The sequence below is a fragment of the Teleopsis dalmanni genome, chromosome 1, assembly GCF_002237135.1.
Source record: "Teleopsis dalmanni isolate 2A chromosome 1, ASM223713v2, whole genome shotgun sequence".
Classification (NCBI taxonomy): domain Eukaryota; kingdom Metazoa; phylum Arthropoda; class Insecta; order Diptera; family Diopsidae; genus Teleopsis; species Teleopsis dalmanni.
In genome coordinates, this window is record NC_051846.1 from 15693611 (window position 1) to 15714664 (window position 21054).

The 21054-nt window shown below is 31.0% G+C and overlaps 1 protein-coding gene across 1 annotated transcript; it reads left to right on the forward strand.

Annotated features, from left to right (window-relative positions):
• The first annotated feature begins 3142 nt into the window (after positions 1–3142).
• Positions 3143–21017, forward strand: LOC119673370. Its single transcript, XM_038084633.1, has 6 exons — positions 3143–3334; positions 11082–11243; positions 17026–17233; positions 19629–19824; positions 19885–20672; positions 20747–21017. The coding sequence occupies exons 1-5, from the start codon at positions 3143–3145 to the stop codon at positions 20075–20077; spliced, it is 951 nt and encodes a 316-aa protein (XP_037940561.1). The 3' UTR covers positions 20078–20672; positions 20747–21017.
• The last annotated feature ends 37 nt before the right edge of the window (positions 21018–21054 follow it).

Below are 21054 nucleotides of genomic sequence, written 5' to 3' on the forward strand. Positions count from 1 at the left end.
TTTTGTTGTGTGTTCGCCTCTGGTGAAGGTCGGAAGGAAATCCTTGCTGTTCGTAATTACATAGAAGGACACGTACTAAGTAAAATATCTTGAAATGAAAGTCAACAACAATAACACAAAGTGACAAAATATATTTTTTTGCCATTGTTTTATATTGCAAACACACGCGCAAGACCTTTGTTCTCCTCCACGGAGGATACCAACGAGAGTTTCTCCTTTAACTAATAGAAGATTGTAACTAAAACCTCAAATTAACTATGATTTTTAATGCTCATATAAAGTGCAATAACAATAATAATAACAGAAACCAAAGAACTGAAATTTAATAATTTTATACACGAAGCGTTCCTTGATCCCCAAGGAACAGAGGGGTTATATTTAATTTCGCAGTGAAACCATATTTTAATGAGCAAAATACGACCACTGCTCCTGGTGGTGTTTACGAGTTTCCGAGCAGTTGTATTTAATTTCCACATTTTTGTTTGTTGGCTCAGATTGTGCATCTATAAAAATATAAAAAGTTTCATCACAGAACTTTAACACTCATAACAATTTAATGCTATTTCCGACGTTAATCCAAAGTGGGCGTTGGAAGTTGAGCTACCATAAAAGGATAATATGTGATGGTGTATGATAATGTATGAGTACATAAAATATGTGGTCATGAAATTATGTTTCTGCATCAAATAAAACTACTACATACATGCAATGTACAGACAGCTGAGTTCAGTTTATTCCACAATAATACTTTTCATCCTGCTTGGATGGTTGAAAACATTAAATTCGATGTCCTGTTCATCTTATTTACAGCAGCTGGTAAATTTTTCAGAAATATTAGTATTATAATAACTTTGTCTCCTGACTTTTTTAAGAGTCTCTTAAATATTGTAAATTTTTTTATATAAATATATCTATGTGCAAAGATGTGTTTATTAATTACATATATACAATCCCTACGTTTTACACTTTGCAATTTCATTTATTGTTAATTGGTTGGTTGGTTGCAGTGGCAGGTCATTAGATACCTTTCATGTCCCTCAATTAGCGATTTTTCGCCGAATTGTTATCACATTCCTCGCATCTTCACCTCACCGTGGAGTAGAAGATTTGGTTTGAATTAAACCAAATTAAAATAGAATTAATTGAGATTCTATAGTGAATTTTTATGGTTACATTTACATGGTTAAATCATTCAAAAGCTCTATATACTTTTTGAATCCTCAAATTCTTGAATTGAAAGCTATTTCTGTTGTCAAAGCAACAATTAAAAATTACATCAAAAAATGGAAATCGTACACAGAACAGTATAATATTTTTTAGAAAATGTGAGATATATCACAAGAGGTAAATTATTACATCAGTTAGTGATAAGGCTATTCCGACATTATTTATCGAAACGAGAACAGTGGCAATGTAACACTTATGAATTTCATAGGGAAACAACATCCACTTCTAAATTAAATAAAAAGGCTGTTTGGAAATTAACACACAACTTATACATGGATTCCTACTTGGCGTTGCATCTATAAATGAGTTCAGTAGATATAATCCTCCTTAGATATCTAGATGCATGAATTCTACCAGTTATTGCCTTGGGGTCCATGAACTAATCAGTATTTGCAAATATGGTGTTTATTTCAGTGTGTGTTGCCAGTAGTTGTGTGCGGAAATCAAAATCAAATTTCCGGTTTAATGAAATTTTTATTATTATGTTGAGGCTAGTTGAGTCAGTGTACTTGTACACTTTTACTCTCTATTAACTGTGTGGTTTCTTTATAACCCCTCTGGATTATTGTTTATCACTTCATCAGACTAAGCAGTAATTAACCTCAGAGCTGCATACCTTCCCGAGTAGCCTGTAATCATTCTGAGATTCGAAAAAGCGGTGTTGGTAAGCTTGTCAGTTTTCGTAAATAATTACACGGCTCTATCATTTATATATTTTTTTGATTGGATCAATCTTGAGGTCCCTGAGGATGTTATTCGTCCTAATGTACCATGGTACTTTGAAAAGTCTATAATCTTTTGTTTGTTACACAGGCTTTTCAAAAGGAATATTCTTTATCCAATGTAGCTCTACTGATCCGTTATCTGGGAAGCCAATTGTTACAATTCTTGGAAAACTTTTGATTGAAGACCTTGATCAGATAAAGAATTTTGTAATATGTGATTTATATGAATTTTTAAATACAATAAACTGGTTGAGGTGATATAAGTAATTTTATTTATCAAAAATGAGTATACCTATTGTAGTAATCCGCTTTATAAGTAACATTAAATTATGGTGTTAGGTAGGGGAAAGTAAACACTTGTTCGAATTTTTTATTAAGCTACTGTATAAAGTTGAATTGTTGTATTACTATTTCACATTTAAACTAATAAAAAATTTATAAAGCAATTATTTTATTGATTTCGTTCTATTATTAATAGTGAAAATGACATTGAATTGCTATCGAAATTGTTTAAAATTGTGTGGAGTTCGGGGAAACCCATGCGTTATTTCGTATAAATAAAAAATAAAAGTATTGCGTATAAAAGAAAACCAAACAAAAGACTAAAGACTAAAAATAAATTCTGTGAAAAATAGAAAAACATCAATAAACTTCGACAATTATCCAGCACATTCGAGGATAAATTACAACTGCTTGGATGTTTAACGTTCAGTGTTCAGCATTCTTCTATCAGTGAATGTATGTAAAGAAAGATGCTCGATGGTAGAATGTCGCGTACATGAAGTGAGGAGCGACAAGTGAATTGCTTTTAATATGCCATAAAGAGAAAAATAAAATGCTAAGCTTTCAATTAATGCCAAGAGAGATTAAAAATTCTCGTATGAGAAGCTGGCACATTTGTTAAAAGATGTTTTGGCATGGAGCCAACAGTGTTCCTTTGACGAATGTCAAATCACTGGAGCAAAGTGTATGAATGATTCAAATATCTATTGTTCCAAAATAAATCTGTCTGAGAACAATAAAAAACGACAATGTGAAATGTGAAAATTCTGATAAAAAATATGCAAATTTAACTTGTACCTGCTGAGCTAAGTGTGATTCCATTCCTCAATGGAATGTTTGTTAGTTACGAGTACATTAAATGAGTAAAGAAATTTAAATAAAAAACAAATTAAGTTACTTGTAGAAATATGGCAGTGAACATATTAGATTATGATCATTACTGCATTAGTGCAATTGTAACTGTTAGCATGCAAATTCTATTTTTTCTAATTAATTCCATTCTGCATATGGATAAACTTACCGATTTTGCTGGAGGTGTTAATTTTATTATCATATCATTGCTGACATTCTTTCTCGGACAAATAGATCGACCATCTAAGGTAAGTTAAAATAATTATAGCAAATAGTATGTACATAAAATATAATATAATATAAGATCCTTTAACATTTGAACTAAAAAAGAAAATAACATTGGAATCAGAGAGGACCTTTTTGGGAATGGAAATTTCTTCATGTGTGATGAAGATATTATTATAGTAGTGGAATCGAAAATTAATGTGTATATATCAAAATTACCTACTTCAATGGTGAGATAATATTGAGAGTTAATGAGTGATGGAAAAGTGCAGCTCTGACTGATTGGGATAATGCACTTACCCGCAGACAAGCTAAAGAATTCATATCTATCAATAGCCAGAACTAGGGAGCTACTTATGCTGAACAGAAATGGCATCCGACTTGTCACAGGGTTTCTCACAAAGCATCTACCGAACCTAAGTATTACTAGAGACAACATAACATATTCTGTGTCACTGTGATAGACTCGCCAGACTCAGGCTACGGTACATATCCACTGCCTATTCACTTATAACGGAATTAGGCAACATCTCTCCAAAGGATATAATGGCGTACTTAACTGCTAGTCGTCTATGGAACTAAAGTGGATATGCCACAATAATCTTCAAAGGATGCAGTAACGTGGTGACAAGCTCCCAACCCGTTTTTTGAAATCTAGAATCTAAATCTAAAATGTTTTTTTGGTTGCGATAGTAAACTTAAATAAAATACACTTGTGTCTAAGATTTCGTTTAAATATTGAATTTCATTCATAGAGAGGTATTTATTCTAAATACTTCTCTATTGAAAACAATAGTTTATATTAAATATTTAGTTTCTTTCGTCAAAACGGAGGTTAAAATTAAATTCTATGTTTTTGTGTTAGTTATGTCCTTGCGACTTTGATTTCATATCAAGAACCCGAATGCAGCGTTAAGAGTTATGTGATACTCTCCAATAGATAATTAGACTTGTGCTGTATATCTTAAGTATGCTCTTCAGTCTATTAAAAATTTTCTTAAAAATTTTGTTGTTACAGCAAAAACAACAAAAACAACAAAAATTTAATTATTTAACAAAATAATGAAGTATGTCATACACACTTTCTGAAATGTCAAGAATGTTTGTCAATAAGTGCTCCCTTCACTTTCTGACTTTATTAAAAGTCAGATGAGCCGAAATAGAAACGACTGAATTCAAGTATTTTACAAATTAAAAAATACTTTATCGTTTCATAAAGATTGTAATTTGAATCCTTACACCCTCACATCGTGACCGTGAATTAAATTCAGTGTTAAGCTAACCTTGCTTCCTTGCTAAAAGTTGTTATAGTATTTTAATTATCATTTATGAGCAGCTGTAGTGGCTAATAGCTTTTCCTTTATGAAAACACAAAGGGCCTCAGATAAGAGTATAATGCAACGCTTAAGTGCTATTTCTTGTTGTCGTTTAACTGCGTCCATTTGGTTCCGTTCTGTGTGTTTATCCGTGCCAATCAATAATTTTTTTGTTTATATTTATTGTTTGCAATTATATGCAAGTGGAGGGCATGAATTTTATTTCTTGCAAATCCTTTTCTCGTAAAAACTTTACAAGCACCAGCTCAGTGGCGTATTCACACTTCCACTCAACTGTAGAAAATCGTATGTGCAAGGCGTCCTCAATGGGTGCCAGTGGACTTTCTACAAAACAATGCACACTGCACAATATTCACGGAACCGTAGAGCACACACAGCACGTTATTCATTTACATAATGTGACTTGTATGAAATTCTCAAGAAAATTCTCAGCTCTTGATTCTTGCAATATGAGCACTTAATTTGGAACGCGCTGTGGTGAGCGGCGACGAAGGAAAGCCATAAAATTAAAACACTTGAAAGTGCAGGCATCTGACATTGATGCATGAACTTGCCAATTGGAAATTCAAATAAATAAGCTCTCCTTCTTATATCGTCCTTTGGAAATTTTCCTCTAAAATTGTCTGTCGTTGAATATTTGAATTCATATTCCTTCAATGCTTGATATACATGAGTCCTTGCAGACATTCAAGTCAACGAAACCATTAAACAAAGAATCGAATTACATTTAAATTGCATGATGTCTTATTTTACAAACGACCTTCTTTCTAGCGCGAAATGGATTTATTCAGTATAGTACTGAAAAATAATTTTTCATTTCTATAAAAATGTCTACATGTATGGGTGGATGTCTTAGGTAGCAACAGGTTAAATTACCAATTTTCACTTTATTGGAATAATTTCATCACCAAAAAAAAAAATGGAGTTTCAAATTCTATAACATTTCTAAAAAATAAATAAAATAAGTGAAAAATTTAAAAATTTAAGAAACGAAAATATATGACAATATGTACTAATATCCGTTCTAATTTGTTCAGTGGTTAAAAATGATTAAAAGCTGAAAACTTCAAGTATTCCATTACAGTTTCGTTTTTCTTTTTATAGACTTACATATATGGAGTGGAGAGAGTATATTGAGATTGTGAAGATATTTGTAGAACAGTGGAATATATTTGGTTTATTCGAGTATTCGTAAAATAGCGAAGTGTAGTTTAATATATAAAATTCTACAATAGATCAGCTCTACGATATGATATTAAGATTGTGAAGATATTTGTAGAACAGTGAAGGAGTCAAAACTTTGAAAACTCTTTTCGAGATATGTAATGTTAAGAGGATATATTTGGTTTATTCAGATATTCGTAAAATAGCAAAGTGTAGTCTAAAATAAAATACTTTACTATAGATCAACTCTACGATACGAATCAATTAAGCTATAGGACTTAGATTGAGTGAAGGTATTGAATGACTTCAATGTCAGATTTGTATGTATTATCGTGATTAAATTGCAGAAAACGATGACGGTTATTATGAATTCCTTCGAGTGAAAGCTCTGTTTTAATTTTACTTCGTTATATAAGATCTTTGATGACATAATCTTCAAGATTGTCCGATGACCAAGTTCGTGTCACTAAATTAACTGTAAAAAATAATTTTATTTATTCCATTTATTTTAAAATGTAGGTATGCACATTATAATATTTGTTACTACTATAACTAGTTGCAAAGAGCTTTGATCTGCGTTTGATAAGCCTATATAAATAATGACCAAAATCGCACATTTTTATTTTAATGCAGATGATATATAAGTGGCATTAAATACATCCACTTTTCGAAATATGTACGCAAGATAATAAGATTGAAGATAATATTCGAAAAGATATTTTCGAATCAGTCTTCAGTTAAATCTTCATGTCTTGATAATGTCGTTGATGACAGATGATTTTGTACTTTACTGGGATGCTTATTGCAATGAAACTCAGTCTATCAGTTTTTGAGCAACGTGAATTTATTAAATTAGTTTTGTTTGTGTTCCTACATGTCTTTATATAACATATATATCATACTAGCTGACCCGGCGAACGTTGTTTCCCCTTGCAATTAATTTTCGTGGATCAGCTGAGTTATAATATTTGTTGTTATTCAACTTAACCTTCAGCATTTTAATGCGAAAATTATTTTGAATTGATTTTTTCTTTTGATCTACAAAAAGTCCACATGCATTACTTATGTTACAAATATTTTCATGTTACTTCAAATCCTTATAAGCACTACATTTTAAATGAAAAAAGGTTATTGTTTATCACTTCATCAGACTAAGCAATTATTGACCTCAGATCTGCATACCTCCCCGAGGAGCCTGGAACCATTCAGAGATTTGATAACGCGGTGTTGGTAAGTCTGTCAGATTTCGCAAATAATTTCACCGCAGCTTGATTATAGGTGAGCCAATTTTTAGTCTTAAGTTATATGGTAGCATTCCTGGTTTGTATAGTTGTCGTTTAGCAGTCTGTTTGAAACGGTATTGAACAACTGGACCAACTGGTTGTGATTTTTTAAAAACGGTTCTAAAATACCTACAATTTCTTGCTCCTCCATCTGCTCGATATGGTTGTACTGGCAACGTGCGTTTATTTGCTGCTTCTCATCACCCATGAAGTAGATTTGCAGAAATTTGGGATCGATATTGGGCATCGGCATTAAAGAACCAATTTGGTGGTACACTTGGCCCCGAATCTTAAATGTTGATTGAAAATTGCGACCATTCTCATTCTGAACGATTTTTGTTATTCCAAATGATGTCACTTGAAAGCACGAATTGAATTTGCGAATTTTACGAAAAAACAATTTAGATTGAGATGTAGGTTTAGCCAATAGTGCTTTCAATGGTTCTGGCGGCAAATTCAATGGTGGCAATACAACTTTTCCAGATGCGCAGCAGAAACCGGCCGATTCACCTTTGTATTTGAATGCATCACAGTGTTGACACTGTTTGTTCATAGCACCGATTACAATTCGTGAATGTGACGAATAGTCGATATCCGACTCATATTCATATTGTTTTTTTTTGTACGTTATTTATATCTTTATATATATAATTCTTCTTTTTTGTGTGTGTTCATGTGAATTCAAGGATGGTTTAGATTCACAATTTGGTCCACTGGATAACGTTTTTTTAATTATTATACAGTTTTTTGTTATCCATATACATTTATATTAAACCTTTAAAAGTTATTCATGTTTACTTTGATTTGTTTAAAAAGTTTAAACTCTAAAATGAATCGTTCAGCTATTCTGTTGTATTTTTGAATTCGCTGGAATACCAGGAATACCAACACATAACTTAAGATTAAAAATTGGCTCACCTATAATTATACTGCGGAATTTAAATGCACTTAAGCTATGCAACGGCAATTTTACGATTCATTTTAGAGACTTTAAACTTTTGAAACAAATCAAAGTAAGCATGAAAAAATTTTAAAGTTCTAATATAAATGTATATGAATACCAAAAAATAAATAATTAATTAAAAAGACATTATCCAGTGGGCCAAATTGTGAATCTAAACCTTCCTTCAATCCACTTGAACACACACAAAAAATTTCATCAAAATCGGTTCAGCCGTTTAGGAGGAGTTCACTGTCAACACACGTACAGAAGAAATATATATATAAGATAAACTAAAATAGTATTATCCATTTGGATATAAATTTATTTTTTGGAACACTTCATTACGATTAACTGGGTTTATGGGTATATGGTAAACCAGCTGAAGAATTATTAAATTATTAAACCTATTTGATGTATGAAACTATGAATGAAATTATATATGTATTTAAATAGAGGAAATGTGAACATTTTTTGTGTATTGTAAAAATGTTTGAACATGCAGACTCAATGTTTTTAACCATATGCAAATGGCAGAAAGCTTCTTTAACTTACGTCAATATTTGGTTTATAAATAAATTATTTTGGATAATTTGGCTAATGCATCTGTTTATTAATACATGGTGAAACGTTCGACGTTCATGGTACCACACTCGCGTGCTCTCTTCCTACTTTTTTATGGGCCACCATTTATTGTTGTGCCACTTACGTGTGTGTTTTTAATTAGCGGGGTTTGCCAGAGTGTGCTTCGTCAGCACCATACATATACAGAGCGGTTGGTTAGAACAAAATATACTGCACTTTACGAAATTTATAAGGCCATATTCAATGATATTTTAGACAAAACTTGGCTTATACTAAAAATGAAATAGAAGTAATGGATAGTTTTGAGAAGGTTTCAAGAGCTCTTATTGCAGGTATGTGGTAGAAAAAAAATTGTTTTGGATAACAGTTCTGTAATAAAATATTATAATAGAAATGCATACTAATATTATTAAAACAAACTCAAGTTTATAAATATAGTTGATGGAAACATAAAGAACAAAACACGAATCAAAATTTATTCGAAATCTTCGCAGTAATTTCTATATTAGAGATTTAATTAATATAATAATAGTTGCTAGGGAAAGAATCAGAATCGTTACGTTGACTAGGTAAATTTTACATCTACATGTGAAGGCGATGAATTAATAACTTGTAAGTTATAGCAGTGTCTCTGAATTTTTAAGAACTCAGCAAGATTTTTTTTATCCATATTATTTTTAGATGACATATTTAATGGTTACAATAGTGTATTTATTGCAGATGATGTTACTATTCATCATGCAAGAGAATCGTGTATAAAAGATTTGCATCTAAGAAAAAATTTGAAGTTCCTTATATGATTTGAATCATATATATATATATATACAGATGAATAGAATTGTTCAATAATCAAAACATAATAATATGTAAGAATAAAGTCTTGGTTTACTGTAATGATTTGCTGGTTGGTTTCTTAAACGATTCATAGTTTTATTATCAATAAAAACCCATTGAACAATTTTTTTAAATAGTTAATTTTCATTAAAAACTTAATTAACCACAACAACTCGTTATCAAATTTCGAAGTGATGCAGCAGTCTCCAGGCTCTTCTGCTACGTGCGCGCCATTTCCAGTTTCATACATATACTGCAAATTTATATATCATCAACCTGATTACTCCCCCGAAAACATGATCTACTTCTGCGACGAGTCGTCACTAACTCATAGAGTACCAAATATCTCACTAATAATGTTTTTCTCGAAAATTCCCAGTACAGTTTCATTGATAAACAAAGAACTCTTTTCAAATACTTGAAAAGTAAATAATAGTAAATTTTAATCAATAATTGACAAGATAATTGAATTTGGAGGTATAAATATATATTAGGTAATAAGTATGACATATGGTAATTATTGAATGAAAACCTAAAGGTACCACTACTGACGCAAAAATTTAGTCAACCGACAGATTAAAAAGTTTTCAAGTTCTAATTCCTATGTACATATTATTAGGACAAAGTTGAAGTTTGTACCAGATTATCTGATAGGTAATCTCAATCTGCAGTACCATCTCAAAAATATGGAATATGGTAAGGTAACAAATTGTCTGCTTGGAATACGATGGAAATTAGTCTTTTTGACTATCGGGCTTTGATCTAGATTAAGATGACAATAAGACTCCTGAAGATTATGTCTGTTTTTATGAACTTTTTATTGGCACATATTTGAAATGATGAATGTCTTCAGAATAGTTATGGCTATTTGCTAGTTGAGATAATCTATTATGGTCCGTAGTGTTCAATTTCATCAGGTACCCAGAAACCTCTCAGTTTCTATTCTTTACTTATTTATAGTTTAGCATTAACTTTGGGATAGTTTTAGAAAAAGCATTATACAATACAAATAAAAATTTTCTAATTTATTTAATTTTTATAAATGAATTAAATAAATTATACTTAAGCATAGCCGACCGTCTACATCATTGATACTTCAGTATTACATTTATACATAATCATATATTACTTTATAGACCATTATGGATAACCTAAGCAACAACAAATACCATAAATCATATGCACAACCTAAAACATGTAAATTTGCTACTATCGTTAATCTAACATCGACGCCACCTGCAATGCAGCGGCATTGGGTCCTGCATTCGAAGCACTATTATTCAATACAAGTGCACCTGAGTGCAGTGCATAAACCCACGAGCTGAGACCTCCATACTGTCCTCTCTTTTGTTGCCTAAAGCAATAAAAACAAAATTTGCATGTCATTTAAAGCCCATAAAAATTTCACTGAAACGTGTACACGCAAGCCGAAAGCCGAAAGCGAATAATTGGCTAATTGCATTAAATGTGTCGTAGCGCTTGGGCGGTCGGGTCGAATTAAGCTGCTCTGCGCCTACAGTTAGCACTTTTTAAATTCAAAGTTTATAATTATACATTTTATTTCTACTTAAGTAAATTTAAAAGTTAAATCACATATTAACTTGTTTGCATTTTCAAACATTTGCAGGCCTACGACAGTCGACAATTGATGGTGACTCTGTTCGTTTGCCTTTGGGGCATACGGCTGTCAGGATATTTGCTGTATCGTATAGTAAAGCTCGGAAGAGATAAGCAATTCGATGACACGCGTCGAAACATTATTAGATACGCCGTCTTCTGGACATTCCAGGTAAGCGTAATATTAAATTATTACCACTTAATTAGAGCAATAAAAACACTTACAAGATATTGTATCTACGCACGCAAAGCCAGTGTTGTTCTTGGTCAATTGAGTATATTTTAAAATTGTGAAGTATTTTAAGTTTGCATGTGCAGGCGATATCGTGCGTCATTTATTGCAATAACTCATAGCGGTGCGTTTTCTTGGTTCGTGAAGACCTTACTTGCGATATACCTACTCGTAATTGCAATAATGCAGTTTTCATATTTTAAATTATAGGTCAAGATGTGTCAAGCACCATCTGTGTTTAAGGTTTAAATAAATTACCTTATTAAGGTTTTCATTGTATATTTATTTTTTCTTGAAATAGAATTATAAATAACTTTATGACTTCTATGTATATAAAAATGGTAGAGCAAGTACATAGTACTAAGTTCTAGGTAGTTAATATCTTTAGAATTTTAAAAGGCGATTATTTTAATTAAATTGAAAAATAATTAAAAATATATACTAAAATTGATATCAACTCAAAGAAGCAAGTAATCTATTCTCTATGGAATAAAATTCGTGTTATTATCTTATCTTAAGAAATTACTAGAATATTGTTCTCTACCACACTCCGAAAACAAAGCAAGACGAATACTTTTTCTTTGGCATCAAACTTATAATTAGTTTTGTGGACTTAACTTATTTATCAACATCCAACACATCCGGGTGTGTATATACCCTTAATCTTATATCAGGAAAATTGAAAATGTGTGGAGCAGTCCTCCCAATAAATTTTCCATTTCAATGCAAAATACTTCAATGCAAATTAATCGTCTAACGTTTGATAAAAACGAAAACGAATAAAAATTCAAGATGTTGGTGAAAAACTCGAAAAAAATCTTCACTGCGACTCAACAATTCTTAGTGGAGGACAAGACAAATACATATCTTTTGCCCACATTTGTTATACACAACATTGAAGTATAATATATCCAACCATTATCTCTACTTCTTGAGTGTGTTCCCACACAAAATTTCAATTTTTATCCATTAATTTAATTGTCGGACATGGCTTTCTTGATATTCTTAGAGAAAAATATGTATGAACATTTCCCAGTATTTTTTTAATGAATATTTTTTCAGTACCCACCTCAACAATCCACCACATCAGATACTTCATCTTAAAATTTTTTTTTAAACATGCCCTATAATCATCAGACTAAGTAGCTGATGTGTCCTTTTAACTACGATAGTTTGTTGCTCCTCAATTGAACGGAACTGTGGTTGTTGCCACAGTTTTAATAGGATGAGTCTATCTGAAGATACAGAATGTTGTCACCACTTGTAAGCAGAAAAGATCTTTATGTTATGTACATTCTTTGTGACTGTTCGTGATTGTTGTCACTGTTATTTTGGGACAGGAAGAGATTGTTAGTTTGGGGTTCCTATCCTTGTCCAAAGTAAGGATATCCTTAACAGCTAACATTTTGCTTTTATCTGAAAGGTGAGGAGTTTTCTATTATGTTAGGATCGGTAGGTAATATAAAGTATAAATCATATTCGCAGTCTTCTGTTCCCGAGATCCAGTACCATGTTGATTTTCTATTTATATTTTCTAGACAAAGGTGAAAAATGTGGTAGAACGGCAAATATAGTAGATTTAGTGTGAAATACACACTTTTTAAATACACTTCAATGCGTTTTTTATCATATTACCTATCTTTGATATGCCAACTTTTAAGTAAATACGCAAATATTTAAGTGTATCTTGAGATTAAACTGAACACTTATAATTTAATTGGATGAGGAATAAGATTGCACAGCATAGTGGCTTTATTTTACTCCACAGAAGTACTGTAAATTAAATATAGTATTAATTTCTAATGGCAATTAAAACAAAGAACAATGATGATTCAACTTATCGAAGGAGTGCTTACTGAATGTGTAGAAACGCTTCAACTTGCTGACTATGGCAGTCAGATAACTCATATAAAGGTATATCCTTTTACAAAAGTACATTGACCAAAATTAAATTTACGATAAGAATTTCAATATTTTTGCATAATATTGTCCCAGATGTGTTTCAATTTTTTATTTTAAATTTTTTTTTTGGATTTTTTTTAGTTTCTTGCCAAAATTTCATTGACTTATCTAACTTTTGCCTTGTGACTTTAAAGGATATGTTGGCTTCTTGCCAAAAATGATAATCTGTTGCTATTGCTTTGATGTAACAAATGTTGTAAATTTTGTATGGATAATATATGAATAATAGGTGAAGAACACGTTGTCGTATTATTTTCAATTCAAAATACTTACATGGTGAATGGGAATATTTGTGAACACTTCATATCCTCTAATAGCAATTCTCTCAGCAGCTTGTCCCAGCATGCAAAGGATGTCTGTAAAAGGAAGTTATTTTATATTAATCTTAAAAGTAGAATAATTTATTTGTGGTTTATGGATTAATAACATATTATAGTTCAATATAATTTTTTTTGCATTAATTCTATTATAAAATGTGTATATATAAAAGTTAAATATTGATGCATCGAAATGTGATTAAATATTTTAGTGCCTTACGAAACTAATAACTTTTTTTTACCTAAAATTAAATATAAATTATTTACGAAAGTATGAGAGTGGAGTCCGTAATGCGATACATAATTTTCACTTCTTGGTTTATTAACTTTGTGCTTCTTATAATGACTTTATCTTAATTAGCGCTCTGAATAATTCGCCTAATTAATGACTGACAACAGCACTAAATTGCTAATTCTTGAGAAAGTAGAGAAAAATATATATCTACTTGTGTGTGTGTAATTTTCCGATGTTATTGATGTTATTGATGTGAAGATTAATCTTGGATTTTTATTATTTTATGCTTATGTGTAACTAAATTAGCTTATTTCTTATTATTATTCTTAATATTATATAAGTAAATTTGAAATAATTTTAATATTAAATAATAAAATGAATGCATTTAAAAGTAAAATTTAGTTCCTGTGTTGAAATTTTCAATAATAATAAATTAATTTTTATTAGCTAAAATTCAATACAATTTGATAAAGCATATATTGAAGTATATTCCATAGCTTTAAATTTAAATTAAATATTCGATTTAGTATATGAATTAATTGATCTTAAACGGTCCCGTAGTCGGGAATTTTTTTAGACCGCATTCACATAATTTCAGTAATATAAAAATAATTTTTATCATGTTAAGTAGTCACGATGCGTTAATAATAAATGCTCATTTGAATAAATATAGTCCTTAGACTCATTTCTCTCAGTTCCCCACCTGTCTACGTTCATGATCCCAAAAAAAGCAGTTCCAAATAGACTTACCCGCTGTTTGGTTAATAGATTGTGTTGATTAGATTAGATTAGATCAGATTCCTAATCTATTGTGTTGAGAAACTATTTTAATACATTCACATCATATTTAACCCAATGGATCAATTGATGATCCATCAAGATGAATAATACATACTTTTTTTTTGACTTTTACGTCTTTTAAACGTAACAGGTAAGGTAAAAGTAAAGTTACACGATAAAAATAACTTGAATACCGAGAGTGTTGGACAATTAAAAAGTGAATTCTAGCCGATAAATTGCTAAGAATAATTTTTAATCTTCTATCAACTAGTGAAGAATAAACTGTGTAACATCTTTTCTGTATCACAAATGTTTGATAGATTGATGCGGTAGATTGTTTGTTCAAATGCTCAATGCTCAATTTCACTTTCATTACTTTTAATCAAGATTTTGACTAATCTTTGGTGATATCAACAAAAGTCTTAATGGATTCTGTTTCCTAATGTGTGCCCCTGTCCTTAAGCTCTACTCTACTCCTCTGTTAATTTGGCCAAATTGCAACATACATTTGAGCACTGTTAATTTATGTTTCTGTTCCGTTGAGGTGGCGAAACTTCTTCTCCTTGATCTTGGTAAGATTCAACATCCCTACCATTAACATGTTTCTTCATTTTCCTCATCTTCATATTATCTTTCTTATCCCATCTCATTGTGTAAAATTTTTTCATCCTTTTGTGTGCTTGCAATCAGGTCGGCATTTGTCTATCTATTTAAAAGTTAGACGGATTCGAATAGCAAAGAAAGGACAAAGACAAAAATTTTTTATTTTTAATTTATTGAAATTTGGCTGACTATACAACGCTGTTTCGAGTATTGCCAAGTACTCTTCATCAGTGGTCTTTTGGAAATAATCGAATTTTATTTAATTAGTTTATAGTCCGTATATAATTTGTTCGGACTGCAAGTGCCAGGCTTAGAACTCGTGCCTGTCAAATTAGAAGCGATGACTAATCGTGTTTATCCACAAATAGCCAAGGCTGCACAAACTTTCAATGCTCAAATTCCAGGTTTTGTCACTTATTTTTATTTAATTAGTGACACCAACCAATCTATCTATATTTGTTAAAAGACAGCACATTAAATAAGATGATTTCATTTGTTCTCAAGTCTTATTTGGTCTAAAAAACTGACTTCATAAATTTTATGAATTTATTATTCATATTTGAGTTATATTTCGCTAGTTCACTGCATTCTCAAGTATATTTGAGCTTAATATGTATTTTAATCACAATTGGTCTTTCTCTAAACATTGGATAGTTAAGCCTAAAACTTACTTAAATTTATTTAAATATGCACATTTTCACAAATCTTCGTTGTCATGTTTATCAAAACGGTGTCATGTTTATCAAAACTTTATACGAGTATCAGTTGAAATTGTCATCATACATCACTCATACGCAACGAGGTACATTATTCGGGATAGAAGGAATGATTACGATGTACGGCTGGTTTGATTGTTCATGTACGTTGCTATTACTGCAGAAATGTAAACTTTACAGTTTCATGCGTGCTTGTCATATTAAATGAATATTGATTTTTGTTTATAAATTATATAGGTACATATATTTTAACATGTCTAAAGCTGCCTTGACCAGCTATGGAAAGGTATTGAAAATGAATTACTGACTATTAATAAAAATCACTAAAGGCTTTTTATATCAATTACAAGAAGACTGTATATTTGTTTGATAGATAATTTATTTTATGATCAAAGCAGAAAAATATGAATTTTATAATATAAAAGAAAATTATTACAAAATGATAATAAATCATTGTCTCATAATATCAAATGTCTCAAGGCTCATGTCTACTGATATGTCTTGCAATATAATTTGACCATAACTTGCTTGTTGACGTATCTTTCAATATTTACATAAATTAAATTATTCCAGAAGTGTGCTTGTATTATTGATATGCGTTTGCTAGCGTTTGGCACCTACGGTCATCATACGTTATAAATGCCAACGCAAGCATATCACACACATACACAAGTACACACGCTCCCGCTGCCGCTCACACATACATTCAGACCACAAGCCGCAGGCAAATGTTTTGAGTGACATGCTTTAGTTGCGTATTGATCCGCTTTGTAGAAGATTTGCACAAATTAAATGAAATCACTTGTTGATGGCGTCACACACAAACGTACCTTTAGTCATAGAGGCGTCAGTTCCATTTGACATTTACCATTTACCATTCGCCGTTTGCCGTTTGCTGTTTGCTGTTTGCTATTTGCTGCTTAATATTTGCTGTAACAGGTGTGTGACAGACAGACAGATGAACAGATACTGCTACTCAAGTACGGTTGCCTGTGCTGTGCTGTATGCCGTGAGATGATTTTTTGTATGCCGTGTAGTTTTGTGATTTTGTCATTTTATACGTTCTACAAATGCAAATGCAAATTGAAATTATTTACTTTCTCTTGCAGGCTTGTTGGGTGTACATTGTATCTTTACCAGTGATTATTATAAACTCACCGAGGCACTCACAGCCGAATGCGCCCAAAACCATGACCACCTTGGACTCAACAGGCACTGGCATGTTTATTGTTGGTCTTTTGGCAGAAACCTATGCAGATTTGCAAAAGTTTTCATTTCGACAGGATCCCTCAAATCAAGGAAAATTTTGCAATGATGGTAAGTATGCAGTAAGTATGTGGTGCAGTTAATGGCACTGGAGTAACAAATGTCAATTCACATTTGTTACTCATAATGGCTTAGTTGAGCAGAAAATGAGTTAACGAATTTCTGCTGCGTTTATATTACGTACTTTTACGACCAAAATTAACGTCAATTTAACCGAATCGCGTTTTCAAATTTGAAGGATATTTTGAGTTTACTCATATGCTAATTAGAGCATTAAATTATGATGAAAATAAGTAAAATGTAAATACTAAAATATGTAAAATACTACGTATAAAGTAAAGTAGGGAATTGCAGTTTTTCATTTTATTAATGACGAACCAAAAAAAGTCAATCATAAAAAAATAAACTTGAAACTTCTATTTAATTAATATCCTTGTCAATCATATTAAGATTGGTCACGGCAATTTTACACTTTTTATGGTTATAATGTAAGATATAATATAGAGAGAGATAGAGAGAATCATATCACAATTGTCAATTTCCTATTATTTCGATAAGTATGTAAAAATACACATATTTACATATTTACGAAGCACACAAAGCCTCATCACTGTGATCAAATTTAAATGGAAATTTCCCTCTTCCTCCCATTCTTAATTTTTTAATTTATGTAAAAAAAATTTGTACTCTAAACTTCATTACGTTACCATGACTATCTGTTTAATATGACTCTAAGTTATGGTAATTTTATAGGTTTCATATCAAAGACTTTATGAAATTTATCGATTAAAAAAATTAGTAAGAAAACCATAGACTTGAAGTACCATTAACATTAAGGCAACGTGCTTACTTTCATGGCTGAAGCATATCTAATGCAAATTTTAGAAAAACTCCATTATTTTCAGGTAGACAGAATAGTTTTTACTTATGTTACTTCATAATAATATAATTACTATAAAACATTGTAAAATTGTCTATCTAAATGTTGACAAGATCTCTCTATAAAAGTATATTTTAAAGCTATTATCTAGAAATGTGTTAATACGAAGACTGAGAGGGCTTCTATCTACAACTGACATATATTACTTAGTAGTATTTTTTTTTGTATTCCTAGTAGTATTTTAGTATTTAAGCATTTTTTTGGTATTATAAAATAAAACCTTTTAATAATTTGAAGGTTTATTTATAGACTTCAAAGCAGTAATATTTATGACAGTTATATATTATGACATATATTTATTTGAGAAGTACACATGTAGCTATATTATTTACAAATTGCAATATTAATTGTTTTTCTACGTTTTTAATTATAATATTATTATATTTTTATATCAGTTGGATGTCGCGATCTATTAGGTCCTTAACTACTTATATTATTTGTACATATTTACACATTTTGTACCTATGATCTTTGAATGTCTTTCTATACTAGTGACCACCGGTGTTAATGTTTAACCTTTTGATATTACGAAAATATCTGATTTCTTCAATTGATTGAATGACTCGTAGTCAGATATTAAAATATAACTGAGTTTTTTGTATAAAAACTGTTACCGAAACTATAGATATATATAAAAAAGATGTCTAAATGCAAATCATTTAGATTAAATTTTTGAAGTTTAAATTAATGTATATTTTGCATTTATCTGCATTACAGAAACATAATTTATAATTATACTGTTATTAGAAGTTAGATGATGAAGTAACCCCAATAAGGACAGCTCTTACAAATGATTGAGTTTTGATCCAAAACTGGCGTGAAACTGTCTACTTGTTCGCTTGCTAACATAATAGACTCGAGCATTCATTGGTCGGGGTAGGAAAACAAATAAATACATGGAAAATTAATTTATTTGATTCATGGAGCTTTATTTCCTTTAGTGCATTTCAAAGTTAATTGTGAAACTAATGATAATCTTCTTATATTAATAGTATTAGTTGGTAAATAAAAAAATAATTAAAATGTTAATCAACTCATACAACGGACACTAAACTAACTTTGACTTCTCTTAACAGTTTTAATTAAGTGAAATGTAAATTTGCGTAGCCCAGCAAGTAATTAAATCTTTTGATTGAAATTTAATAACATTTCTCCAACGTATTAATTAAAACCTAATATTCGTTTCACTCCCGTTGAACAAAAGGTGTGCATGTTTATCTTAATAATGTGCAAGAAATTATAGTAAATTAGCGAGTGAGAAGCTTGTATTCGGAAAAAGCTTACATGGGAAGTACACGTATTTAGACCACAGACAGTATTGATTTATAAGAATAGAAATAGAAAATAAGCGCAAATGCTACGACATCAGTTAATTTTAGAAAAAAACACAAATTGTATATTAACGTTGCATACATGAGCTTGAAATATAATCTGATAATTTTACCCTTCACTGCTAATAATTAACAACAAATGAATCTTATTTTAAAAGATTATTTTTTTTAATAGGTCTTTGGAGAGTATCACGCCACCCAAACTACTTCGGAGAGGTTGTTATATGGTGGGGTATTTTCGCCATATCACTTAACGTAATATCTGGTCATGAATGGGTAGCCATTGCTTCACCAATATTCACCACATTCATCATACTATTTCTGTCCGGTATACCATTGCGTGAGCGTTCCGCAGATGAGAAATATAAGGAGTATGCAAACAAATAATTATTGTTTTGTTTATTAATGTACATATCATATTTTATTTTAAGTCAATTGGAATATCGTAAGTATAAAGCTTCAACGTCACCACTGATACCAGTACCACCTGCCGTTTATGTTGAAGTACCAAGCGCTCTAAAGTTTATACTCTGTTGCGAATTTCCCATCTACGATACAATGCACATTCAAAAGGACATTAGCCCTTATTCGCTTTCTATAGCGCGTTCACAGTCGCACATATAGCAATCAGTTGCCCACTCCGGTAGTGGGCAGCACGGCACTGTTGGTCATTCGATACAGAAATCTGCTGATAGTGGTTCTACCCATCGTAGTCAAACAGTCTACGTTAAATCAAATCCATATCAAAGTGAGTTTGGCTATGGTGGTTATACTTATAACTCAAAACATGTTTCTCCGCACGCATTGCCTGCTGACGAGGATATTGATACTGATGATGGTATCATTTATATGCCAGGGCCATCATCATCAAAGAAAAAACCACATTATTTTCACGCACCCACATGCAGTCCAGAAGCAGACCTAAATAAACGTGTGTATCCAGAGCTTGAAGAACAAATCGAACAAGAGCATGAGGAGGATTATGATGAAGACATACCGCCCATTGATCTCAGTAGAACAGCGAGTGTGGAAAGTTTTACAACTAAAGTACATTCCGAACAGGGTGTTAATACTGAGGGGGTGCCTCCAAGTGTCTCTAAAATTCTGTGATTCAACAAAGAAACTTATATTTAAAACACTAAAATGCCTTCGCGGGTGTGTGGCTAGTTTGCTGATGGCATTGAGTTAAATTTGCTAATTTGTATATACATTTCAACAGGTATATTTTTATTTATATCTTTAATTATCAAAATGATTTAATATTTATATCAGTTGTTATTTTGCTATCTGCAGAAATTGACATGAGTAATAGAAAAGGATCTACAATATACATTGTATTGCAGGCTTATTGTTTAGATGCTATAATGGATTTATGAACACAAAATTTTAAGGATATGTATATAAGTGCAGCCAGAGATTCATCATATAAAACGTATATATTCAAGGCTTATTTCAATTTCATTGAAATAGATATGTACTAGAACCACACAAATTTGTTCAGTCTCATCTATACAACGTAACATATTTCAACTTCTTTCATTACATGTTTTTAAAAAAATTTGATATGGATTATTACTATCATAGATTTTTTATCAGTGCAA